Source organism: Carassius gibelio, chromosome B3 (assembly GCF_023724105.1).
Source record: "Carassius gibelio isolate Cgi1373 ecotype wild population from Czech Republic chromosome B3, carGib1.2-hapl.c, whole genome shotgun sequence".
NCBI classification, from domain to species: Eukaryota; Metazoa; Chordata; class Actinopteri; order Cypriniformes; family Cyprinidae; genus Carassius; species Carassius gibelio.
Window position 1 is genome coordinate 8,009,524 of NC_068398.1, and position 27,634 is coordinate 8,037,157.

The following is a 27,634-nucleotide window of genomic DNA, read 5'->3' on the forward strand; positions in this document are numbered from 1 at the left end:
CACTGCTGGCTATTTAGCTTAGGGGTATGTTGGTAGCTATCTGGCTGACATAACTCAGAGTGATGGAGATGTTCCTGATGTGGGCTTGAGTGTTTTAGCATCTCACAATCTCTATAAGAGTGGTGTGGTTTAAGACTGAGGGTCTCAAATGCTTTACAAATGGATCCGCCTTCTTTATCCAACGTCAACAGGGCAGATGGCCTCTGTTGGCTTATATCAAACTGCTCATCTGGGCAAAATTCATCCCTTTGTGAGTGCCTTTCCACATATTCACTCACTTTGTCTTGTGGACTTTGCGATGGTAATGACTCAATGTCCCACTGGCTCCCGTGAGAGCTTAATTCAACAGCAGCATTTTCCATGACAATGGCCTTCGCTATAGCTGCCTCTGCTTCTGCTTCCTGCTTGAGCAGGAATTCTGCCTCTAGACAAGCTTTTTCAATTTTAATGTTCATTTCCCTTCTGATGAAGGAGGCTCTGGCTTTCGCTGCTTCCGCCTCTGCCCATGACGTAGCAGCTGCCACGCTGACCACAGATCAGTGAGAACGTGTAGATCGACGTGCACTAGATGTCGTGTGTGATTTTGCATCAGCGTTCTTCATATTGTTTTGTATTTTTGGGGTCTCATTAATTGAAACTTGAGACTGAGGTTCTTTCTCTGAAACCATCTTCTTCTCAGAGGACGTCATTTTACTTTACTGTTCTCATCTAACATGAAACAGCAAGCTAAACTCGTTCCTTCAAAACGTTTTCCTCCAATGAACAGGCGATGTGTTGTACTTGACAGGTAATTTTAATGAAGAAAAGGTAAAACTGAAATAACAAACACATAACAAAATACAAATAAGTAAACAAAAATATATTCAGCACAAAACAAATAATATATTACTCCTTAATTGGGTCTTAAGTTATTAAATTAAATATACTCACTGACGATGCCCCATGAACAAACAAAAGATGGATTGATAGAGATGGCATTAACTACAACATGTGCTTCCTCAACATGACTGCAACAAAGCACAACATGAAATGATCTCACTCACAGGAAATCTAAATTACAAAATAAAACACACACCTTCAAAATAAAGGCATTCTACATTAAACAGTCTCTTGTAACTTTCTTAATTACACCACAGTAACTTTGAATTGAAAGCAATAAGATGAGAAAACTCCAAAGTCTGCGGAAGATGGTTGCCTTAAACTTTTAAGTTTTCTCAACTTTTTTTACAGTGTGGCGTTCTCTTCATGGTTTTAGAGGAGCTGCTGACATGCAAACCAAAGCGTGCTGGAATGGCGCTTAAAGAATTCATGGGCAAAAAGCATGGTTAAAATGGCTGCCCACTGCTTTGGGTGTGCGTTCACTGTGTGTGTGTGTGTGTGTGTGTGTGTGTGTGTGTGTATGTGTGTTCACTGCTCTGTGTGTGTACTCTTTGGATGGGTTAAATGCAGAGCATGAATTCTGAGTATGGGTCACCATACCTGGCTGAATGTCACTTTATTATTTAAAGCGGGCTGTTGGACACATCCCAAATAGTGTCTTAACCAATTAAATACTGTCTTAGCTTGGGGTGTTTATGTCTATGTTTATCCTCCAAATACATAAAACAACATGTTACCTTATCACTCATATGGTCCAAATTTTCCTGCTGTTGCAGAGTATATTTTGGGCATGATTTCTATAACAAGAACATAATACATTTTACAAAGTACTGATTCGTATAAATGATTTACATGCTATGCATCTTTTTGACCATTAATCTTGGTTACTTGCCCCAAATTTGAAAATCTCCTTCCTAAGTCTGGATTATTAATAAGTGTTGTTTAGTGTTAATGTTAAAAGCTGTTTAAACTGTGGAGTTGGTTGGTTAGGCAGGCTTGCTTCAAACTGGCTGGTTCTAGGATCTGGACAAATTCATGACATTTATTTATTCTTTTTTTTAATGATTTTTGCTTAAAATTACAGACCTTCATCATGATATAGTACAGAACTCTTGTCAGCATGAAATTAACAAAAAGCCAGAACAAAAGCAGGTTTAAGGACAGAAAACAAGTTCACTCAGTTAATGTTTATTTGTAGCTGTTGGACGTCCTCCAGTGATCACTGTAGATGGATTTGATGATACAGGAGGGCTTCATCTACAATGTGAATCTGAAGGTTGGAACCCTGAACCTGTTCTTGAGTGGCTGAACAGTGAAGGAGTCAGCTTGAGTTCAGAAACTGCAGAGACAAGCAGAAACACAGATGGATTCAGAGTCAAACACTCTATCACTGTACATCACAGTGTCGGCAAGGTTCACTGTAGAGTGAAACTGAGACATCACATTCTGGAGACACTGATTATCGCCTCAAGTACGTACTGACAATTATTTTACATGAGGTTATTTGATGATGTAGATTAGATAAATTAATTATCAATTTAGTGCATTAAATTATTTTATTTTATCTATTATATAATTTTTAAAGTTGTATTGTACATTTAATTACAATTTATTTTCACTGCATACTTATATACTGATAACACAATGTATAATTTTTTACATTATTAATCATTTTAATCAACAATAATAAATGTTTGACTGTACACAATGTGCTCAACATAATTCACGGTTTTGTTTTGCAGATAAAAAGTTTAATCCTAGGACGACATCAATCATCTTGATTTCAGCTGTTGTTTTACTCCTTGTGATTGCTGGAATGCTGATAGCTGCATTTTTTAAAAAACACAGAAGTAACGTTCTTATTTGTTTGTTATTTAATATATTTGATTAAATAATATATTCTAGGGGTAGTCCCTGGATGGATCATGTTCTCACTGTGAGAGTGTCTTCACGAAAGTAAGAGAGGCCACCCTTGCCCCTCTAAAGAAAGTTTTATAATTGGCTGATTCTGCCTCAGTTATGGGAACTGGTGTGCTATCATAGGGACCGGTCCTACAGTACATAGCCTGATTGGAATTTTACATCAACTGGGAGAAGAGCAAGCTCTCCCCCGGGCAGAGCATCTCTGTTCTCGGTGTGTAGTTGGACTCGAACCTGTTCAACAAAAGACAGCAGTTCCACTGAAATATTTTCAGTGCTCCTGGGGCATATGGTTTCCTCAGCCATGGTCATGCCGTTGAGGTTAAAGCATATGAAACTGCTTCAGCACTGGCTTCAGACTCGAGTCCTGAGATGGTTATGTCTCTGTGGCACACGTCAGCTAGATGAGTCCCAGAGACAGATCTCCTCAGAAGACCTCGTCACCTAGATGGCCATCGGGGAAAGACCACGGGAACCAGATGAGTCCTGTGCACAGTCTGACTTTGTTGCAGCCTAAAATTAAACTGCTGGTTTCATCTGGCCAGAGGAGAATGGCACACTATTTCGCTTTGACATAATCTGCATTGTAAAAAGCATTGCATTGTATATAAAAAAATGTGACTTGACTTGACATTGCCTTGGTCAGATGTCAGGTAGGTGTTCCCCTAGAATAAGTGTCCAGGTGTGTTGTTGTCACAACAAATGACAGGCTAGGATGTCATAAGCATCAGACGTGCAGTCTCCGAACTCTAGACAGGGCTTTGTTTGCACTGTCAAATCAACTCCCTAGAATGGTTGGCTGTGCTATTAGCCCTGAGGCCGTTTTGACCTCTGGTTCAGGGCAAGCACATGTTGGTCCAGACTGACCACACTGCATTGGTGGCATACATCAACTATCAAGGCAGTGTCTGCTCCCATAGCATGTCACAACTTGCCTGCCACCTGAAGTCACTAGGCACCCCTAGTGTCAATAATTACCACCATGTTGAAGTGACTGACAGATAGGGAACGTCTCAGATAATGATGTAACCTCTATTATTTAATGGAGCCAACAAAACCCTTCTGCCACAATTTTGAACTGACCTCTGAAATGGCTGGGACACTTTTCTTGGCTCCTTAGTGCAAACCTGAATAAATGGATCCACACCACGCCTTTATACCCATTGGATGGGGGAGTAGCATGCAAATTACACTCACCAATTCCCATTGGCCTTTTCTGAAGTATCAGAGCTCAAGTGCAACCCCTTGTGTCAGTCATTGACTCCATGTCTCATTCAGTCCATCAGGAAACAGAGGTTACATTAGTAACTGAGATGTTTTACTAATTGCTAAGCCCACTAATAGTGTCCAACAGTGGACATACATGCAGGACTGAAGAAATGTGTCATTTTGTTCTGAAAGTCATAAAGTTATTTAAATGTTAATTTAAAGTCTCTTTTCATCCACAACATATTTTGGGTCACCATTTATTTTTCATATTTTTTAGAGACGTTTTTAATATATACATATAAATAGAGGCATGGTATTTTTTATTTAGTGCAGTCCAGTACTAAACAGTACTAGACAGTTTAGTTTAGAATAGTTGTTTACACCCCCCATCTCATAATGCGTTGTATGGCGTTCTTGAGCATCAGTAAATGTTTTCACCTTTTGTAATAGTTATGTATGAGTCCATCAGTTGTCCTCTGTGTAAAAAGATGGATTTCAATATCATACAGTCAATATTGGAAAGAGTTCAAATATGCAGAAGATACTGGAAAACCAAAGAATGTGCAGGAACTGGAGGATGTTTTTTGAAGAACAGCAGGCAGTTGAACTGCTCAGGACCAACAAGGGACTCATGAACAACTATCACAAAACAGAAAGACATGGATCATCCAGAAAATTACACATAATATTAAAATTCACTTGTATGTAAACTTTTGAATGGGGTCATTTTTATTAATTCAGTTATTATGTTGTCTTGTGGAATACATGTGAAATACATGTCTGTCATGTGAAATAGCTTATTCAGGATAAACATACCATGCAATTTTCATGATCCCTTTTATTTTGTTTCAATTATTAACATTTTGCACATTCTGCAAGGGGTATGTAAACTTATGAGCACAACTGTATATATATTTGGATTAATAATTTATTTAGTTACCATGTGTGATGTTATCTCTATTTAATGTTGTCTTATCTTGACTTTGTTTTTAATTTTCTTCAGAACTTGGTCAACTAAATAATAAGAACGGAGAAATAAAACAAGGTGAATTTGTCTTTTTAAATTATAATTTTATTATTAATGCAAAGTCTGTTTCCATCAACAAAATATCTACTCAACAGACACTGTGTATTCATTTGCTTTTTTTATATATATAGTTAGCAATAATAATAATAATAATAATAATAATAATAATTTGTTTTATTTGTAATAGTTGTTTCTTAAACATAAAAATGGCCTATATATATATTTAATATAGTTCTCTCTTGCTTTTATTCTGAATTTTCTTTAGAACATGATCAACTACTGAAAGAGAAGAGCAGAATACAAGAAGGTGAATTTATCTTTTATTTAATTATGTTAAATTTGTTATATTTTTTCATTTATTTTTTGGCATTTGTAGTTATTATTTCTCACCCATAATAGATGCATGTTTATAAAATGTACATTTAAATGATTTATTCACTTACCATGTGCAGTACTGGGGAAGTTACTTCCAAAATGTAAGACATTATGTATTACTGTCATTTTAAAGTAATTATTTACATTACAAAATTACTGTCTCTGAATTGTAATATGTTACACTACTTTTATATTACTTTTGAGTACTTTCACAAAAATAACCACATAAATATGACTAAGCATTCTAAAATGCTAAAATAGTTTATTCCTGTTCATTATCCATCAACTGAATGGTGATGTGGTATAGCATGCATAATGACAGTTAGGCATTATACAACAATTTACAACATAATGAATTGAACAGGCACAGTGAAGGTTCATGGCGCAATATCTTAGCCAGAGGGTGAAACAAAAGTAGTCTAATGTTAGTGTAGCTAATAGATTACCTATGATATTGCTGCCTATGATAAACAAGTCAATTTAGGCAAATACCAGATGGATTAAATTTATTAATTAATTAGAACATAATTAAATTAAAACATTTAGTTAGGCTACTAATAGTTACTAATTATAATACTTTCACTTACACAGTCATTCAAACAAAAAATACATTATAGAGAAAGCGTGCAAATAACAGAACATCATTACTGACTTCAGCCTAGCGCGAGTTACAAAAATAAATAAAAATAAAATCCATTCTAATCAGTGATGCTGTCTATATTTGATTAATGTATCTCTTACTTCATACGTAGGCCTACATATACAGTTTATTGTTTATAATGACCGTTCACCGGAGTGCAGAATTCACTAGCATGCATATTGAACAAAACGCCAGCATTTCAGTGGTGACTAATCTGAGCACCTCTGACTGGTCATTGCATTCATAAACTCAACAGAATCATTTGTGCTTGCAATGCGCAAGTTGACCAACGATCAAATCTGGTAAATTATGATGCCCACTATCATGACACCTATAGCCTGACACGACAAGATGCACAACCTCATTTTCTTTTCATTTTTATTCTTTTATTTTCCTTTTAATTCAATTTCACAGCACAAACCTGGCATGCATTGTGTAGTCTACTGTTAACAGAGGCTGCATATCTTCCACAACATGCTCAGCCATGATTCTCTTTATCTCTCATCTTCTACATTCTTTCTCTTCTCTGACTCTGCTTGGTCAGCTTAGTGTCAGCATGGCACCAGTCCAGGTGTTTCTTTATATCACTCAAGTTATTTCTAGGTGCAGAGAGTTTCCTTGGTGTCACAAATAGATTGTAGGCCTACTTAATTTGCCTATTACTTTCTTGTCCTTTTTTCTGACAAACTGAGAACAATAGGAGTGTGTCCATCTCGCAAATGTAGAATTTGTTTCTGCAGTCATCACAACCATTGAATTCTAGCAGTAGGAATTTTCTTTTCTTTTCTTTTTTCTTTTCTTCTGGTGCTGTAATGTCTTGCGGTGTTGATAATTTCTTGAAAAAAACTATCACAACTTAATTTCATGATAAAATGTGTTGTTGTAACATGCGTTACTGAGATTCAATTGGGTATAATATTATCAAAAATGTATTAGTAATTCGTTATATTACTGTGTTACAGCAAAAAGTATTATTGTAATGGAATTACATTTGTTTATGCCATATGTCTATTTAATGATTTCCATATTTATTCTGAATTTTCTTCAGAATGTGGTAATCTACAGGATGAGATAGGCAAAATACAACAAGGTGAGTTTATCTATTTATTATGTCACTATTAATTTAAAGTTTTGGGCTTTTTTTTTTTTTGCATTTGCATTTGTATTTGTAATGCAAAACCATATGTGCACACATGATGTTGTCTGTTTTTTTTCCCTTGCCTTTATTCTAATTTATGTACCTATGTGTGATGTTTAATGTTGTTTTCTCTTGACTTTATTCTGAATTTTTTTTTTTTTTTCAGAATACGATGAATGCAACAAGAGAATAATGCAAGGTGAATTTGTCTTTTTAAGTTAAATTTAATTATTAATTTAAAGTCTATTTTCATCCACAAAATATCTGCTTAACAGACACTTTGTATTCATATACTTTTGTGTATATCGTAGGCCTTTCTATGGTTTTTGCTATTTTTTTTAAATATAATTTCTGTTTTATTTGTAGTTTTTCCTCATTCTGAAATAATTATTGCCTATATATTTTATGAGGTTTTCTCTTACTGTTATTCTGATTTTTTTCAAGGAGAAGAGGGGAATAAAACCAGGTGAATTTATCTTTTATTATGTTTCACAGGGGTCATGAACTGAGAAACCAAAAATTCCCTTGATCTCTTGAAATACAATGCCCTCCAGAAGTATTGGAATATTAAAGACAAAATTGCTTTCTCTGCTGTGGAGTCAATATTATTATTATAATATTATTAAAACATGAATATGCGACAAAACTACAGAATAATATATTTTATTATTAGGTCTTTCGACACATATATGTTTTACCAAATAATATGGACAGCACTTTTAAAGTTCATGCCACTATTTGATGTGAGCATAAATATTGGAACAGTTGAATTTAAGGCAGATGTAAAAGATTAAAGGCTATTATTTAGTTGCAGATCTCTTGCATGCAATCAGAGCAGTGAATCTGCCACCCGTAGACATCACCAGACTCTTGGTCTTATGCTTTGAAATGCTTTTCCCCAGCCTTTATTTTTTTATTTTCTCTTGCATAATTTATTTATTTATTTATTTTATTTATTATTATAATTTTTTTTCCACAATTTCACACATTGCATTTGTTACTACATCAGAAAAAACAATAGTGTTCTATTGTGAAAAAAAAAAAAAAAATGGACTCCCAAGAAGCAATAGCTTATAAATAGGGGTCCATTCTACCACCAGCATCACCCCACACACCTGGCAAGAATTATGTGAGCGGTCCAACTTTAGATACCAGGGCAACCATTCTTTAAATTGTGGGTATTTAGAGTACAGTTATCTTAAACAGACAACATTGACAGTCCTGATACCTTTGTACCTCATTTTGAAATGATCCATGTACCAAGAGAAAGGGGTTTAATTCTCAGCCGCAAATCCCTCAGGTTTATATCTCTCCAGTAGTTGTTGCTTTAGTTTCTTTTTAAATATAGATAATGAAGCAGATTGTTTTAAATTAGTATCCAGATCATTCCATAATTGTGGACCACTGTAACATACACTAAACCTAGCAGTTGTTAAGTACCTACATTTACCTTTTAGGAGCAGTTTCCGTCTAGTGTCGTGTGTGTGAGAAGATGTATATATGGAATGAGCTCACACAATCTAATGTTTAACCTGTTAACAACATTGTACATTGTACATGCATTGTGATAAAAGTTACATTCAGGAAGCTTTAGTAGGCCATGTCTATAGAAGAGAGCATTTGTGTGAGAGTTACGTGTGGACCATGAAATAGCTCTTATGGCTTTCTTTTGTAATCTCAAGAGTTGCTCAATATAAGTAGGATAAGTGTTATTCCAAATAATATTACAATAACTCAGATGAGGCTCAAACAGAGTCCTATACAATGATAAGAGCATGTCTAATGGGAGCACATGTCTTACTTTAAAGAACAAACCCACAATTTTAGATAATTTTTTAAACAGTTCATTAATATGATCCTTAAATTTTATGAATGGATCTATATGTATTCCAAGAAATGTTATTGCATCCACTCTTTGAATAGCTCTACCATCTATGTTTAAATTAATGTCACAATCACTGAATTTATGACTACTTGATCAAAATAAAATATAAAAGGTTTTACTAATGTTTAGCGATAGTTTATTACATTTAAACCAGGTATCTATTTCTGTTAGTCTATCATTTAAGAGTTTTTCAAGATGATTCAAATATTTGTGGGATACAAACAGATTTGTGTCATCAGCAAAGTTTATATAAACAATGAACAAAAGTGGCCCCAAAATAGATCCCTGGGGAACCCCATATCCTATATTTTCCAATCCAGAATCAATACCATTTAAGGTCACATATTGCCGTCTTCCATAAACATAATCACTGAACCACTGAAGATCCACACCACTGACCCCATAATGCGACAGTTTTCCAAGTAAGATTTGAAAATCGTGTCGAATGCTTTTGAAAGGTCGAGAAAGACCCCAATACCGACTTCTTGTCTTTCAAAAGCATCATTTATTTTCTCTACAAGATCTAAAATGGCCATACTTGTGCTGCTGTTCTTCCTAAAGCCATATTGTGAGGATACTAATATGCTATTTTTATTTAAGTAATCTACAAGTCGTGAATAAACCACCCTTTCTAATACTTTAGACAAGGTTGGTAGAATTGATATGGGTCTATAGTTCTGAAAATCACTTTTATCCCCAGATTTGTATACTGGTATTATCTTTGCCACCTTAGTTTGTTTAGTAACTATGCCATGCTGTAGTGATAAATTAATTATATATGCTAAAGACTCAGCTATTTCATTCACTATAGCTTTGAGGATCATACTACAGATTCCATCAGCATCAGCTGTGTAAGAGCATTTAATTTTATAAATAATGTTAGTAACTTCCATTTTACAGGTAGGTCTAAAGTAGCAATAACTGGGATAATTACTCCTCAAGTATGCTCTATAATTGACACCCCCTGGTGGACCAAATTGTTGAGACAGTTTCTTTCCAACAGAGGCAAAATATCTATTGAACAAATCTGGTAGTGAATCTTGTATTGTAGAATTATTTGATTGGGTTGGCACGACAGTGTCAGGGATAACTGAGGATATATTACTACAGCCAAGTATCTCATTCAACTGATCCCCCGAGGTAGTTTTGAGATGATCAGAGAAGTAGCTCGCTTTGCTGTCTCGTATTAAACTAGTTAATTTATTCTTATACTGTGTATATAAGGTTTTATTATTACTATTTGGATTCTTCCTGTATTTTTTGTAGAGTTTATTCTTCTTCTGGATATAATTTAGAATTCCTTTGGTGATCCATGAATGAGCTTTTTATGTTTAATTATCCTTTCTGGAATAGTCAAGTTGATAGCATTGATTATTACATCAATTAAGAAATTATAAGCATAATTGGGGTCTGTGGCATTGTATATTTCATCCCAGCTTTTACTTTGAAGGTGTTGAATTAGATTTGCAAGTTTTTTATTATTAAGAACTTTTGCCTTCCTATTAGTACATGGATCAGATACTCTTTTTATCCAGTTTGTAAAGAACACAAATGTCAGAGCATATTACACCCGATTTACAACCAGTATTTAGCAAATTTGTTATAATATTGGAAATTTTGGAAATACTTCTCTCTGTAACACGTATGTGTTTATCAATAGTAGGATAGAATGATGAGGAGTAGAGGATATTTAAAAAATCAGTTCCCTTTATATCTTTTTTAGAAATGTCAATATTAAAGTCACCCATAATAATACTGTTTTTGTTCATCTGGTTTATACTGAAAAGGAGATTAGCAAAGTGGTTTCTAAATGTTTCATAGTCACAGTTTGGTGGTCGATATATTACTCCAATGATGATAAATGCACCACTCGCCATTTTAACATCTAGGAATAATGAATCAATGTGGTCATCATCAACTGTCAAATCATGACGCTCCTTCACAGAATAGTGAGAGTTTACATACATCCTCCAATTCTACCCTGCCTATTAACACAATACAATGAGTATCCATCTATTTTATAAATATCTAAGAGGGTTTGTTCACTCATCCATGTTTCACTACAACCGATGATATCAAAACTTTTTCCTGTGCTAGCAAGAAGTGCAACAAGATCGTTATGATGCTTTTTTAAGACTTCTAATATTTAGATGCATTACAGAAAAGGAAAAGTCATTATTTTGTTTCAGATCTTCAGGGTTGTAATAATCACAGCTTTTATTAGTAGAGGTACAGAGGTAATGTTCAAATTTCTCATATTCAGTACTACAATTTATGTCTATCACACCCATTGTTGTATACTAAAATTATATTTCGGTTGCAGAAATACATGCCATACATTAAAGCTAGGACCATACTTTTCTTTTTTTATTGAGAAAATAAAAATAAATAACCATCCATCCAAACATTCACAATGTCCAGTTACCAACTCTCCATTTAGTATGTAACTTATATTGTATAACTCCCACTGTGCCCCATTCGCGCATGATTGTCCGTAATGAACTTAGATGGGGCAATAAAACACTCATAGACATATTAATACAGTAAATGCTACTTTACCAGTCAAGTGAGGGTTGAAAGAAAAGCTTCGGCCTTGTTTGGGTCCTTGAATGACTTCTGCGCTTCGTTTGCCTTAAAGAACAGGGTAGCTGGATAAGCCATCCTGAAGCGTATGTTCCTTCTAATAAGTTCAGTGCAGCCCAAACGTCTGGAGGTACATCTGGCACAATGCGCAGTGGCCGACCCTCATACTGGAGATTCCCAAGGTGTTTCACTGCTGCCATTATCTTTAAGACGTCTCTGGAGTGTTGGAGTTTGATGACTACAGCACGCGGGCGATCCTCTTTAGTTGCTCCAATGCCCCGGTGGGCATGGTCCTTTAATGTAGCCAGTTTCAACTGTCGCTTGTTTTGGAAGTTTCTGTCTTTAGTATACTCTTCAGCAGGTGAAATTAATCTTCAATCGGATTTAAATCTGGAGATTGATTTGGGAATCTAAGACTTTACATTTCTTTGCCCTGATAAAGACCTTGACTGAACTGGCAGGTTGTTTTGGGTCATTTTCCTGTTCCAATATGAAGTGGTTTCTAATGAATTTGGTGGCATTTTCTTGAATACCCTTCTAAATTCATCCTGCTACTGCTATCAGACATTAAGTCATTACAATGAAGAGGTTATGTTCTAGAGACAGCCATGCATGCCCATACCATGACACCACCTCCACCAAGCTTTACACATGAGGTTGTATGCTTAGGATCATTTGCAGTTCCCTTTTTTCTTCACACTTTTGCTTACCAATCACTTAGATAAAGGTTAATCTTTGTCTCATTGGTCCATCAACTCAGTTCCAAAATTCTACTGCCTCACAATTGTGAATAATTTTGCCTTTCTATTTTTGGTGCTGATCAGAGGTTTGCATCTTGCTGTATAGCTTCTGTAATTCTTTGTAATTCTGTAATTCAAATTCTCCTGTGGACTGTAGATTGACAGAGCATCACTGCAGCTTTCTGGAGGTTGGTGATTTTACAGACCCGTATTTTAGGGTTAATTTTCACAGCTTTTATGATTTGTCTGTCATCAACTACTGTTGTTTTTCTCAGCCGATCAGGTCGTCGTTGATTGCTGATGTTGCCGGTAGTTTCCAAACTCTTGATTTCTCCATGCCCTTTGTTTTTGCTATAGTTCTAATTGATTTCTTTTCCTTTAGCATCCAAATTGCTTGCTTTTCTTTCAGAGTCTGCTTCCTCGTCTTCATCCTGGTTTGTGTGTGTCATCGTTGAGTGCAAGACTTAGAATGCAGAAGCAATGGATATAACTGATAAGACACATTCCCTGCTTTTAATATCTGAAGAATTAATGCAACTGGACACAGATGAACTCTAAAAGTGTTGATCTTCTTATTCGGTAAAACATCTTTGTGTTGAATCACCCAATAATAAAATGTGGCATTCTGTATTTTTGTCTAATATTCATCTTTTAATCATATTTACAGTTCCCTTTCAGTCGGTCACTCTCGACGCCACGTCGGTGACCGACGAGTATGGGATATCGCTTCGATAGACCAATCTACTTCGCAGTGTTGTGCATGAACGCGTTCATATTTTCGCCGAACGCTGAACTGAATGAATCACTTTTCATACAATGAACGTGAACGAGAGCGGGGCTCACTCTGGCAGGAATGAACAGCACGCGCAGTTCACGTTCACGCTCATTTGAAAAGTCAGGTTTTACCAAGGCATAATTTGAGCCAGAACATGTTCCGTCACCTCCGACATTGGATCCGGCACCTCCTGTGTCACTAAAATTAATTGCCTAAATGAAAAAAAAAATACTGTTTGTGTAGTGTTCAATGTTTGTGACACATGACTTGCGCGCTTGTTGTACTAGTTGAGATTGCTGTTAGCCTCGATCGTTTCATGCAGGGGAAAAATGTCAAAAAGACAGGAAAGTTTGCTTAACTTTTTCAAATACGCTGGACAGTCAGATCCTAAATCCAGCATCTGAAATTGAATGCTATGTTTGTTTATTAGAGCTATATGCTGTATAATTTTCAGTTTTCAGAGCTATTCAATTCATTTGGACAAATATAAGTCAGGAAGAGTTAGAAAAAAAAATATTAATGAATGTAAATGGCATTGTCATTGTTTACTCACTGTTTACTGTCTTTTGAGGATGCTAGAATGTGTTGTTCCAGTATTTCCCATTGAGCAGGGTAAGGTCATCTTAAGTTAAGTTGTTCAGCTGCTAGCTGTTCAATTTCTTTAGACAAATATAATCAGGAAGATTGTTTTATTATAAATGAATGTAAATGGCATTTTCATCGTTTACTCACTGTTTACTTCCTTTTGAAGGTGTGAAAATGTGTTGGTTGAGTATTGCACATTGAGCAGGGTAAGCCCAAGCTAATTTGACATTACAGTACACGACTACTTTGGTCTGGTTTACATAGTTACTGCCGTTCAGAATATGCTGGATTTTTGTCAGTAGACTGATCTTTTCCCTATGAACCTGAATATACTTTTTTTTAAGTCCTGGGTAATTTGGTTCATGCTGGCTAAATAAAAGTTTCACTGAACATACAGTATACCTTGACTGCACCTTGTATTTTCTAATTTCTACATATCATGATTACACATTATTTAAGGGGTAAATATATTCTTTATCTCAACATTATTTTTCTCCTGGCTATAATAATTGTCTCTTGTTTATTGGTACAATAATTTTTATTAGTTTTGGAGTGGCAGTGATTTGCAGCTGGTAATGGATGGTAAAGAGGTTCTATTGAGTATGATAGTGGCCTATCTTAAAAAGAATGAACTAGTTCGTTTTTAGATATGTGAACTTAGTTCATTAAAAAAAAAAAAGAACTATGAACATGAACTAGTTCATTATCATCTGTGTGAACTGAACTTTGAGCTAGTTCTTTTTAAGTATGAACTGGCACAACACTGCTACTTCAAGTGTAAACTAAACGAGCCAATACACATTGGCATGCAATTATTGCATCCAGCTTCCGCTGATCACTGCGTTCCCCCGCAGGGAACCAACTCTCTGGGGACCACCACTCCTCTTGCACCTCCGATCCAGTGGAGCAACCCACAGAACGCGCTGGGCCCTCTTCAAGGAGCGTACCAGCGGGATCCATTGGGACCCCCCCGACCGGATGTCGATCTCAGCATCGGAGGGAGAGCTGTTGGATGACGATTTGGCTGCGCTGCCGCCCTGCCGGGACAGTGGCAAAGCCTGAGTTGGATCCCGAAGTAGCAGTTATGCTTTCCCGGGCCGCCGAGAGGGTAGGGCTCGAGTGGAATCCCCCACCGCATCCCGAACCATCGCGGCTGGATGATTGGTTTCTTGGCGTGGCGTGCACTGGTTCTCAGCGCCCCACCCCAGCGCCTTTCGCTATTACATATGCGACCGCTCCAGCACTGGCTTTATAGCCGAGTCCTGAGGTGGGCGTGGAAGCGCGGCACTCACCGGGTCCAAGTTACACCGGCCTGTCGCCAAACCCTCACTCCGTGGTCAGATCTTGCATTTCTCTGGGCAGGGGGTGCCCCTAGAGCAGATCTCCAGGCATGCTGTGGTTTACACAGATGCCTCCACCACTGGCTGGGGGGCCACGTACAACGGGCATGCAGTCTCAGGGGTTTGGACGGGCCGCAGCTGCACTGGCACATCAATTGCCTAGAGTTGTTAGCAGCACACCTTGCCTTGAACCATCTCAAAGGTCTCTTACGAGGCAAGCATGTGCTGGTCCGAATGGACAACACTGCGACCATTGCGTACATGTGAGCCTTCTCGCACAGACCCTGTGCAAATTCTGGGAGGACGAGGAGCAAATGTTGCTAGTAGCGCCGTATTGGCCCACGCAGACCTGGTTCCCCGAACTAGTGCTCCTTGCGACAGCCCCTCCTTGGCCAATTCTTCTAAGGAAGGATCTACTGACTCAGAGATGGGGCTCCATTTGGCACCCGGGTCCAGACCTTTGGAAACTCCATGTCTGGTCCCTGGATGGGACGCGGATGTTCTAGGTGACTACCCCAAGAGGTAGCGAACACCATCACTTCGGCAAGAGCACCGTCTACAAGACACTCTTACGCCTTGAAGTGGAACCTGTTCGTTGAGTGGTGTTCTTCTCGCCAAGAAGACCCCCGAAGATGCCCGATTGCGGTCATGCTGTCCTTTCTGCAGCAAGGGCTGGAGCGAAGGCTGTCTCCCTCCACCCTCAAAGTCCAGGTTGCTTCTTTTCCTGTGTACCATGACGCCCGTTCAGGTTGCGAGCTCACTCAACTAGAAGTGTTGCATCCTCCTGGGCGCTGGCTCGTGGCGCCTCACTGACAGATATTTGTAGAGCTGCGGGCTGGGCGACCACAACACGTTCGCTAGGTTCTATAGCCTTCGTGTAGAGCCGGTATCCTCCTGTGTTCTCACCTCAAATGGGTAGTGGCACTGAGAGGCCCCGGTTAGTGTCGGCTTGCTTAAACTGCTCCAGAGTGTCCGTACTGTAGATCCTGTTGAGATCCTCCATCACCCCAAGCAGCTGGACGCGGCGGAACGTCCGGCGCCAGGCCTTCATGATGTATCCCTGAGAACCATGGAAGGGTGGGTTCCATATTGAGACCTAAGCGGTACTCGTATGTGTATAGTCCACGGTATAGCCTTAGAGCCCGTGTTTTCCCGGCAGACTTCTGCCTTCCCAAGAGGGTTCTTAATCACCTCAAATTTCTCCGTATACTCCTAAACGGATGCTATATGTGTATTTGCCTCCGAGACCTCCTTCGGGAAGGATGGGGCTTCCGCAGCGTCCCGGTTCCAAGCGGACCGGGTACGTTTTCCCAGTTTTATCCAGTCTCACCCAGTGAGGTAGTGCTTTGACAACGGTGAGTGGAGCTACTTGTTCTGAGACCCGGCCTACACCTAATAGGGGTGCAGGCGGCTCGCACAGGGCACTGGAAGGGGCAGCACCCATGGCGCTTTCATAGGGATCCCATATTCGTCAGTCACCGACATGGCGTCGAGAGTGACCGAAAGGGAATGCCTCAGTTACGTATGGCAACCCTCGTTCCCTGAAGGAGGGAACGGAGACGCCACGTCCCGTCGCCATGGTTGCTCTACCACCGCTGAGCTGCCGGGTCCCAGGCTCAGCTGCTCAGTGAAAAACTGGTATGCATAGCACCTGCTGCCTTCATATACTCACGCAGTGATCAGCGGCAGCTGGATGCAATAATTGCATGCCAATGTGCATTGGCTCGTTTAGTTTACACTCGAAGTAGATTGGTCTATTGAAGCGATATCCCATATTCGTCGGTCACCGACGTGGCGTCTCCGTTCCCTCCTTCAGGGAAGGAGGGTTACCATACGTAACCGAGACGATTTCTTGACTCCACAGCAAACAGAAGAATATTGTCTTAACTGTTCCATTTTTTATGGAGGGCACTGTATAAGAGGTCATTGTACTATCAAAAAAAAGTGTCAGCACTCAAAACTTTCTGGGTACTCTAAAAACAGCTTATATTGAAGCCAGTCTGTTAAATGGAATGATTATGGAATGTACAACTCTAATGATGTAATAGTGTGGCTGAACATCACCTCTACAACACCTTTGCAGTAGAGCAACGCTTGCTTCTACATCACTGCCTGTTTAGCCACGCCCACCGATTTGTGTATGAAACGTGAAAAACAATATAGAGGCGAATGCCGGTCTATTGAGTAACTGTTTTTATTGTGCTCACTATTACTTTGTCAGTTAAACAGATAGTTTGAGATGAGTATTTATGTGGTTTAACCTAAATCGCAGCAATTCCTATCTGTGAAGGATGTAGGCTGTCAAACATACACAAGCCAATCAAGTCTACAATCTGCCACAACTATTTCAAAAGAGTGTTCATAATTTACTTCTAGATTACATTGCATTTTGATATAAAAATCTTGGTAACATTATAAGTGGACCTCAGAGAACAGTACAAAATAAAAAAAGTGACAGTTCATGATCCCTTTAATTCAAATGTTTATGCCATTTTATTTTATTATTATTATTATTATTATTATTATTTGCATTTGCATTAGTTCAAGACCATATGTACCCATGTGTAATTAAAGAAATAAATATTTGAAACATATCAGTCTGTGTGTAATGAATAAATATAATATACAAGTTTCACTTTTTGAATGGAATTAGTGAAATAAATCAACTTTTTTATGATATTTTAATTATATTTTAATTATTTATAAAATAAATGCATTTTTATAATATGTACATTTGTATTATGCATTTATTCAATTACCATATGTACCAGTGTATTATGCCAATTTTTTAATTGTTCTTGCCTTTATTCTCAATTTTCTTCACAACATGGTCAACCATTACAAAATGAGAACAGGGAAAGAACTAGCATTTATAGCCTAAATAAAATAGGAAAAATAATAAATGCATGTTAATATTGTATGCATGTATATTTTAATTATTTATTCAGTTACCAGATGTTAATGCATAAAATAAACACATCTAAATGATCATACTTTATATTTAAAATATGCAGTTGTTGTTTTTCAGAGCGAAATCAAAAGTAATACCATCAGTGTTCTTATACTTTTTCTCTGTCTTTATTCTGAACTAGAATATGATCAACATTTACAGTTACATGGTGAGTACCCAAAATGATACATTTGTTTTATATGGCTTTATTAAATTATTAATATATTAATAATATAGTTTATCAATAATGTTTATCATAAGATAAGCAATATATTTAAATTCCTGTTGGTTTGACTGGTCTTCAAGTGGTGACTAATATTATGTATATTATTATTTATCTTAAGATTAATTATGTTATGGACCCTTTATAACTTCAAAATTTCTTTCTGTTTTTAGCGAACACACAATCAAAAAAAAAAAAAGAAGATAAAAAGTGCCTTTTACAATAAGGTGGAGGTGAAGGAGTGAATTAAGTGGTATTTAACATGAAGAGGTGGAACAGTCTGAATCCTAAAGATAAATACTGGACTGTGGGTCGGATTAATGGGGTGCACTGGGCTTGTGATTCTCCACTTGTCTTTCTTTTTCTGAGTGTGGTGCCTGAGAGGCTTTTGAGGATTATGAGGAGGGTCTGGCCTCCTTTATGAAAAGTCCATGCCTCATATCTACTCTTACGCTTGTCAGTCTAAGATTCAATTTTGCATCCTTGGAAATTATTATTATTATACATTTTTTGAAATATTTTTTAACATACTATAAATATATCTGTCCAGATCACTCTTAATGTTGTTTTAACACTTACTTTTACCACTCCTGATGTAATCCATCATGAATAACATCTTTATTTTAAATTTGTCTTCTTTTCTGTGCTTTTTATGTCTCATTTTAGTGCTTCACTGTGCGTCACGAATTGCATTTTTTATTATTATATAACTGTGATGAGTGGGGCGGGGCCGAGAGTTGTGGGAACGGGCGAGGCCGGTGGAGTGAGTTTCAATAAAAGCTATTTTTAAACTAGCAAGGAAATTTTGAGTTTTGAAACGTACATCTTTTTTTTTACAGTACATTGATCTGTTATATTTGTTAAAGGAAATTTAAACCATGGACACTAACTAGGCATGAAAACGGAGACACAAGACAACTAAACCAAAACAAATAATACATGTGTCATTTTGCCTCCTCCCAGAATGGTGCGTCCTCGCGCAGACAAACAGTCCAACAGCGGAGGGAGGGTGGGCGTTCAGGAGACGGGCGTGAGGCAGGTGAGGGGCAGGCATTCCGAAAGGGGTATAGTTTATAGGGCCAGTGCGGAGTAGATGGAGGGCGGAGCCTGGAGCAGGAGGAGCCAGGTTCGAGATCCAGAGGCTAGGATAGCGGCCCACGGTAGAGTTGACACATGGTTGAGGTAGGGTCAACAACACCAGGGGGCTGACTGGCAGAGATGATGGAGTATGTGCCCATGATAGAGCACTGCAGGTACAGAGCCAGGGTGACACAGAGGATCCGGAGGGCCAAGGTGGAGCAGAAGGCTCAGACGACCGAGGCGGTGACGGCAGGGCTCCGAAAGACCTTGGTGGAGCCAGAGCAACTGAGGATGGAGGCGGAGCCAGAGGGGAGGAGGAGCCTGACAGAGCCAGAGGGATGGGTCGAAGGGTCGCAGGGCCGAGGTGGAGTCCAGGATTCGAAGGCTAGAAACTGAGACAGGGGATCCTCACACCATGGCAGAGCTGGAGACTGGAAATCCCGAGGCAGATCAAAGCACCTAGATGGCGTTGACTGAGGGTGAGCTGACAGGCACCAGAGGAGATGGAGCTGAAGAACTGGCTGGTTTAAAGGGAGGTAGGAGAGGGAGGCTCGGAGAGAACACAGGAGGACTTGAGCTGGGTGGAACCAGTGGAGACATACAGGAGATTCAGGGCTGGGCATAGCCAGCAGAGACACAGGAGAACTGGGAATTACCTCCCCAAACCAGTCTATTAAGTCCATTTGAAAGATGTCCATTAGTTCCTCCATATTATCCCCAGAAACCAGATGCAGTTCACCCTCAGTTGCAGGAGTGTGGGCGGGGCTTTCCTCTAAGCCCTCGATCTCCACCAGTATTCCCATGACGCACGGTGTTGCCGGCTCACACACCTGGTCAGTCGTGCTCTTAAGTTCTAGCTCTGGGGCGATGGTAGGCTCACTAGCGTTGATGTGTGTTCCTCCACCTGTCTCACGCCAGCTCATTAATCGTGGCAGGCTCGGGCTCTGCGGCTGTGGTGGGCTCTGACATTTGCGCCGTGCAACGGAATGACAGCTGGCTGGTCTCTGATTCGGGAGTGGGGCTGGAGATATCCTCCTCATCAAGAAAGCTGTGAAATCCTCATTGGGACTGTTCACTGGCTGGCGTGCCTTACACCACTCGCTCGGGCTGGTGATGTAGAATATGCAGAACGAGCAGTCCGGGATGTGTGAAAGGCCCGCCAGATCTAAAAAGTCCTTGGTATGGTACTCCAGCGAATGTTCCTGTTGCTCCAGGCAAAGGAGTTGGATGGCTGGGATATCCATTCCGGCAGAGGGGAAAAACAGGAAAAAAGGAATAAAAAAACGCAGCTAATTGTTACTCACTTTTGAAGGTCCGCTATTCTGTCACGGTCTGGTGTGCAAAACAAAGCGCACGATGAAGAAGTATAATCAAAAGAGTTCCTTTAATAATTCACAGGAAAGAACGGGCACAACCAAACACAAATCCAAACGAAGATGGAGACACAGAAAACTAAACCAAAACAGATCATACATGTGACACGACCCCTTTATAGATATAGTTCACCCTAAAATGAAACATCTGTCAATTACCTGTAATTAGGGCCCGAGCACTGCAGTGCGAGTATTGGAATTGCTCCGTTTATTCTTCTTCTTCTTCTTCTTCTCCAAATGAATCACATTTTTGAGGGCCTAAACATGCTCCAAAACTCATGAAACTTTGCACACACATCAGAACTGGCGAAAATTTACATCTGTGGCAAAATGGCTCGATAGCGCCACCTGGTAAATTCAATGGAGTGCGCCTCGAGCTACGTTTCACGTACATGCATGAAAATCGGTACACACATGTAACACACATTATCTACAAAAAAAGTATGTAAGTTGGTACAAAATTCAAGACCCAACAGGAAGTAAGTTATTTTGAATTTCCTGTACAATTTTTGTGCAGTTTTTGCCATTTCCATGCTTCGTACTTTGACGAATTCCTCCTACAGTTTTAATCTGATTGTCTTCAAATTTGGTGAGGGTCATCATAAGACCTTTGTGATGTTAAAGAGCCACACAGATCGGAAATCAAAAATTACCTGTATTACAGTGTATGATGTAGCTGTCCATCAGTGTAAACAATGTGCAAATAATTAAACCAAAAAGTACACGATTCATAAAGTTATTGGCTTCTAAAGTAAGGAGTCGACTCTGAATCGCTGAAACGAGTCGTTATAGATTTCAAATCTTTTGCCCATCTCTATGTACATCACTAGGAACACTTTGCATAATAATCTCCGCCTACCGTGTTGGGAGAAACGGAACTCTGACCTGCCCCACCTCCCCACACAGACACTCTGGTTGGTGTGATAGCATCATGTCGAGGAGACAGTGTGTTTTTAATTGTAAAGGCAAGTTTGTTTTATTTTCACTGCCAAAGAATGAAAATCAGATTTCATTTTCACCACAATACCAGAGCAGTACAACAAATCCCTTTTTCACTGATGACTGCTTTTCTAATCTCGGTGAGTACAGCGGGATTTTCAAAGCGTTTGGCCATAAAAGATGGTTCATTACCAACTTTATTTAGAACAACGAGCATCTCCGAATCACAACGCGAAGTATGATTATGAAGTTATGTGTCTGTTTTCTCCCGAGCGTCTTATCAGTATGTGTGCTGTCTGCAGCCTGTCTGCGCTGATCGTCATGTACAAACACGTCATTAAAATGAAGTGTAACTCTGTGAATACTCAACGAAGAGACATGAGAGAGATATCTATAGAAAGCTTGACATGTCTACTTTATAACTAAACAAGTGCTGCCGAAAACAGATATTCTGTGATAAAGTAATCCGTATGAAAACAACGCGATGTCTGTTTTTCATGTCTCCCTTCGTTATATGTAATGTGACCACGCCCCCGCGCTGAACGCGCTATTCAGATTCAAACTGAAGCGCGCGGCTTGAATACACCCACACAGAAGAAAAAGCAGCGAGACTGTTCAAGTTTTTTATTTTACTGTTTGCTTCGCGGTGAGAGGAATAAGACCTAATTCACCCCAAACAGATGCTAACGCATAGTTTACCATGGAGGTGTGTGCGGAACAACCAATCCAAACTGCTTATGTTAGTTGACCAATCAGAACACAGTATGCTACCGAAAGGTGGGGTTTAAGGAAACTGAATCTTTTGAACAGCTTCGCGCGAACCGTTTGGGGATCTCTGAGAATTGAGGTAATTTTAAAATGATATTTTGACAAAATGACAATGTTTTTTAACCTTGGATGGATTTAAACCTAATGTACAGGACTTATAAACAGTGATAGGAAGCTTAGAAATTTCATCTTACTGGCTCTTTACATTGGTTTTTGTCAAGGAGTGTGTCCCTGGCGGCCTGACAAAGTTTGATGTTTCGCCGTCAAACAGGAAGTTGCTGTAACTCAGGCAAGCAATGTCCGATCTGACCCAAACTTCACACGTGTGATAGGTGTTCTGTCCTGAACAAACAGCCATGACCAAATTCAGTTATAGTCATAGCGCCACCTGCTGGTAACAGGAAGTTACATGGTTATCACTCTTATGGACCCCTAGGAACATATTAAAAAGTGTAAACAAGTGTTAAATAAGCTGGCAACATGCTAGAAGCATAATAAAACATGCTAGCAACACTTAGCTAAGTGTTAAAGCATGCAACTATTGCATTGAATAAGGAAATGCTCTAACTCAGGCTAGCAACATCTGGGGCCTGTACCATGATGGTAGCTGAACAAATTCAGAGTTACAGGATTAGTTTTGAGTTGACAAAACCAAACCTCTCCAATCTGGCTTTGTTAGTACCATGATGCTGATCATCAACTTTCTTTGTCAATTCAGGCTTTGATCCTGAGTTTGTGGAGCGCGTGCACATGAATGTGTGACATCACTGGCGAACAGCCAATCACGAGCCTTGCAACTAAAAGCAAGTTTGATTTACTTCTCGCGAGAGACCCAGTGAGATTAAGTTAAAGGTTTTGCTAAAGGTTAAGAGATTGAAGAATATGACAAATTTAAACAGGACAAATAAAATAAATAATCTTGCTCTATCAGTGAAGTCACAAGGGAAACTTGTTAACTTAGTTCATAATTTGAAAATATATAGTGGTAGAGACTAGAACATGTAAGGTCGGATTTGTTATTTTTTTTAAAAAGTGCAATTTTTTGATACTACAGCTTATTTATATCACATGATCGGTATACATTTATTTTTATTTAAAATAAACGATTTATAATAACTGTTTAACTAAAATTGCTTGTGTGTAAAAGATAAATAATAATAATATGAACCACAATAATTATATAAATCATAAAATGACTGAGTAATTATCATTAAAGCCAGACTCCAATTTTTTTTTTTTTTTTTTTTTTTTTTTTTAGCATTAGTGACATTTAATTTGGAGCAAGATAAACTGGAGTGACTTTTGTGTCAGACATGTGTCACTTTTCTGACATCTGATTGGTCCAACTTCAGTTTGAGATCTCTAACCCAGAACATAACCTGCCCCAGAGAAGGTTAGCCGTGGAGTGTAAGTTACTATGGCAATGAATGCAGCTAAAAGCCAAGCCACTTACATGGTACCTAAAACCCAGGATTGGTGCAAACTAAACTGAAACTTACCTGGCTAGCCAGCTAATCCAGCTTCATGGTACAGGCCCCTGATCTGCCCCAAACTTCACACGTTTGACAAAAGTCCTGTACTGAACACATCAACATGCCCATATTCGGTTATATTCATAGCGCCACCTGCTGGCAACAGGAAGTGATATGGTTAACATCGTTTTGGACCCCTGGGAACATATTAAAAAGTGTCAACAAGTGGTAAATAGGCTGGCAGCATGCTAGAAACATACTAAAACATGTTAGCAACACTTAGCTAAATGCTAAAGCATCAGATTACTGCAGTGAATCAGGAAGTTACTGTAATTTAGGCATACAGTGTCCAATCTTCCCCAAATTGAACAAGTTTGATAAGAGTCCTTTCCTGAACACATCATCATGTCCGTATTCGATTATAGTCATAGCGTCACCTAATGGCAACAGGAAGTGGCATGTTTGAAACGGTTATGGACTCCATGCAAAATAATAAAAAAGCATCAACAAGTGTTAAATAGGCTGACAACATTCTAGAAGCATACTAAAACATGCTAGCAACACTTAGCTAAGTGCAAAAGCATGCTAATAATGCAGTGAAAAAGGAAGTTGCAGTAACTCAGGCAAACAATGTCCGATCTGCCCCAAACTACACACGTTTGACAAGGTACTTTTCCTAAATACATCAACATACCTGTATTCGTTTATAGTCATAGCGCCACCTGCTGGCAACAGGAAGTGTCATGTTTAACACTTTTATACACTATTTGCAGCACATTAAAATATGCCATTGTGTGCTAATCATGCTAGAAATATTCTCAAACATGCTAGCAACACTTACTATGTGTTAAAGGATGCTATTAATACTATGAAACAGGAAGTTGTTGTAACTCATGCATAAAATTCCCAGTCTGACCCAAACTTCACATGTTTTATAAGAGTCCTGGCCTGAACACAACTAAAGGCCAATATTCAACTATAAGTATAGCGCCACCTGCTGGCAACAGGAAATTACTTATTTTATACTAACTTAAACATGAGATGTCTGATCTGCCCGAAACTTTGCATGTTTGGTAATCCTGGCCTGAAGACATGAACATGCCGATATTCAGTTGTAATCATAGCGCCACCTGTTGGCAGCAGGAAATGTGGCACAAATATTTACTATTTTATAAGCATATGGCCCAACGTTCACTGTTCCTCCTATGGGCACCGGGTGGTGGTGAGCCCGGGTGCGAGGGCCCTTTCATCACTGCTTGCAGCTTTAATTTTTACTTATATTTTTATTAATTTACATTTTTTGTTGTTTTTATGTTATTGCTGAACAGGCTAATGTTGTGTAAATAATAATGTTTAAGTTTTATTAGTTTGTGAACTTCTCTGTAACTGTCAGAATACATGTATTGTCTCCACAGATAAAGATCTTTAAGACCATTGTGATTGTATTTCTTGTATAACTTAATAGACACATAAAACTACATATAATTCCTTAACACATCATGCAAAGTAGGAAAGTATCATGCATCACTATATATGAATAATCAGCTTGCACTTATGCACCTTGTGAACTTAAGCAGAAACCTTAATGCATCATTAAATGCCACCAGCTTTTTCATTTTAGCCTGAGTAACTACACCATAAATCCTATGTATAAAATTAACTACAGTAAACTCTAAAAAGTGCTATTTTGCAACAGTATTGCACATGTAAAATTTACAAGCCAACATATTTGCCTGTACGTATAACTTAGCACTAGTGCTGCACATCATCATCATTAGAATCATCTCTAATAATGGGAGTCAGATATTTTATTTTATTTACCACATTTAAATCTTGGTCACCTAAATAAAAAGAGGGATTTTTTTTGCTACCAATAGTTTTCTTTATCATAATCACACTCTTTTTTAGTATTAAATATGCACCATGATTTGAGCATATACAAAGTGACTGTTGTAACCCAGCACTACAAGAGGACAAAATTACCGTCATCACCTTACATAAATGGTTAGTAAGACTATCACCTGAACCATTATACATCTGGTTTTAAATGCATTTAACTCAATAGAAAAATCATCCATATACAAATTACAAGAAGAGGTGATAATATTCCACCTTGCCGAACGGCACCAAAACATTCCTGCCCCATCTGACTGGTATAGGTTGATGTATATGTAATGTAAAATCCTAATCAAAAATGGGGAAAACACCTCTGTTTTGTAACTTTATAAAAAGAGTGATTAATTAAATCAAATGCCTGAGAAACATCTATAAAGCACATACTGTAAATACTGTGGTATTTGTGTCTGTTATAATAGCTGGCAGCAGTACTCTAATAACCTTAACTTAATTCCAAAAATCATAAACATAATTTTGCTGAAATTTATTTGACTTTGACCTTGTGGTTGTAATGTTTCTTGATCCATAAAGAAACTGTTTTGGAACAAATTTTTATTCTATTTTTCAGGACTTGAAAAGGAGTAGCTGCAACAAGACTTAACTTCTGCTTCCTAACCTACACACTCCAGTGGTACGTGTAACACTACTGGTAAATGTAAAACTCCATCGGTGATAAAAGGGAGGAAAAAAAAAAAAACCTTGGGAGAAACCAGGCTCACTTGGGGGGCCACAACAGACCTTATGCCTGTTTTATGACGTGAAACAGGCACTGCAGACATAGACATCAAGGGAGATATATATTGTGACGTGTGTCCCCAGCACTCATCAGCGGCGACCTGGAAACAGAGCATTCACACCTGCACCTGCTCATTACGGTCTGAGCAGTCACACCTGCAGCCCATCAAGGACGGGCTTGATAAGCTTTATAAGCAGAGGTGAGAGATGTCTCCAAAAGACTCGGCTAATATTTCTCTGTGTTTCCCTCCAGTCCAGACAGCAGCGTGTGACCGCCAGCCCTCATCAGACACGGACTTCACGGACCCACACAGCACTGCGCACCGAGAGAGAGAGAAGGAGAGAAGAAGGTTGAGCACTGAGCACCGGAAACCCCTCACTTTGGCTGCTTTCCCTTCACGGTTATCAATAAAAATCCACCCTTCGGGGAACTCACCTTGATCCTCGTGTCGTGTACTTCTTCACCCCGTCACTCTCTCTCTCTCTCTCTCTCTCTCTCTCTCTCTATATATATATATATATACATACATATGCATGTGTTTCTGTTTGCGCATCGCTTTCCCTGTCAAACTTATAAAGAAAAAATAAATATCAGGTCGGGAAATGTTGAGACTATCAAGTTCCGATGTCCCTCTAGTGCCAGTTGCAGCTGGGTAGCCTGGTCTCGGGGGTCAGCTGTGTACTCATCGGCACATGTGCATTATAGACAGGCAGAGAGCTGCAGAAGTGAAGTTCCCTTTCCAGTTGTGTTTGTATTGGTATGGAGGTGAGTGGTGATGAACAAAAGACTAAACTACCTGTGCCTCAAATTTACGAACTCCGCTACCTGACCCCCGAGCCCAGGCTACCCAGCTCATCCGCAAAATGATGGCGCATGATGATGTCGAGACATTCCTTCAGATGTTCGAAGTGGGCACGGATCGTGGCGCCATTGTTGACGGGAGAAGCGCAACGGGCGTACTTTATGTTTACCCCTGTACGGAGCGGTTCATATGAAGAGCTGAAGAAGGAGATCTTGGGGTGGGTTGGACTGTCACCCATTAGCGCAGCCCAACTTTTCCATGACTGGTCCTACAACCAACGGCGGCCCGCCCGTGCACAA

The 27,634-nt window shown here is 38.9% G+C and overlaps 2 protein-coding genes across 2 annotated transcripts in view; both read left to right on the forward strand.

The window, feature by feature from the left end:
* The window catches only part of LOC127952427 (butyrophilin subfamily 3 member A2), a 33,445-nt gene extending 14,434 nt beyond the window's left edge, over positions 1–19,011 (forward strand). Inside the window, exons 4-12 of the mRNA XM_052550859.1 lie at positions 2,078–2,350; positions 2,622–2,729; positions 5,012–5,053; positions 5,301–5,342; positions 7,099–7,140; positions 7,355–7,387; positions 7,633–7,654; positions 18,189–18,215; positions 18,443–19,011. Coding sequence (XP_052406819.1) covers positions 2,078–2,350; positions 2,622–2,729; positions 5,012–5,053; positions 5,301–5,342; positions 7,099–7,140; positions 7,355–7,387; positions 7,633–7,654; positions 18,189–18,195 — 569 coding nt within the window. The 3' untranslated portion in view covers positions 18,196–18,215; positions 18,443–19,011. The remainder of the gene's footprint in view (positions 1–2,077; positions 2,351–2,621; positions 2,730–5,011; positions 5,054–5,300; positions 5,343–7,098; positions 7,141–7,354; positions 7,388–7,632; positions 7,655–18,188; positions 18,216–18,442) is intronic.
* Positions 1–27,634, forward strand: part of LOC127952423 (butyrophilin subfamily 1 member A1) — a 90,872-nt gene that overhangs the window by 45,448 nt on the left and 17,790 nt on the right. The window lies entirely within an intron of this gene.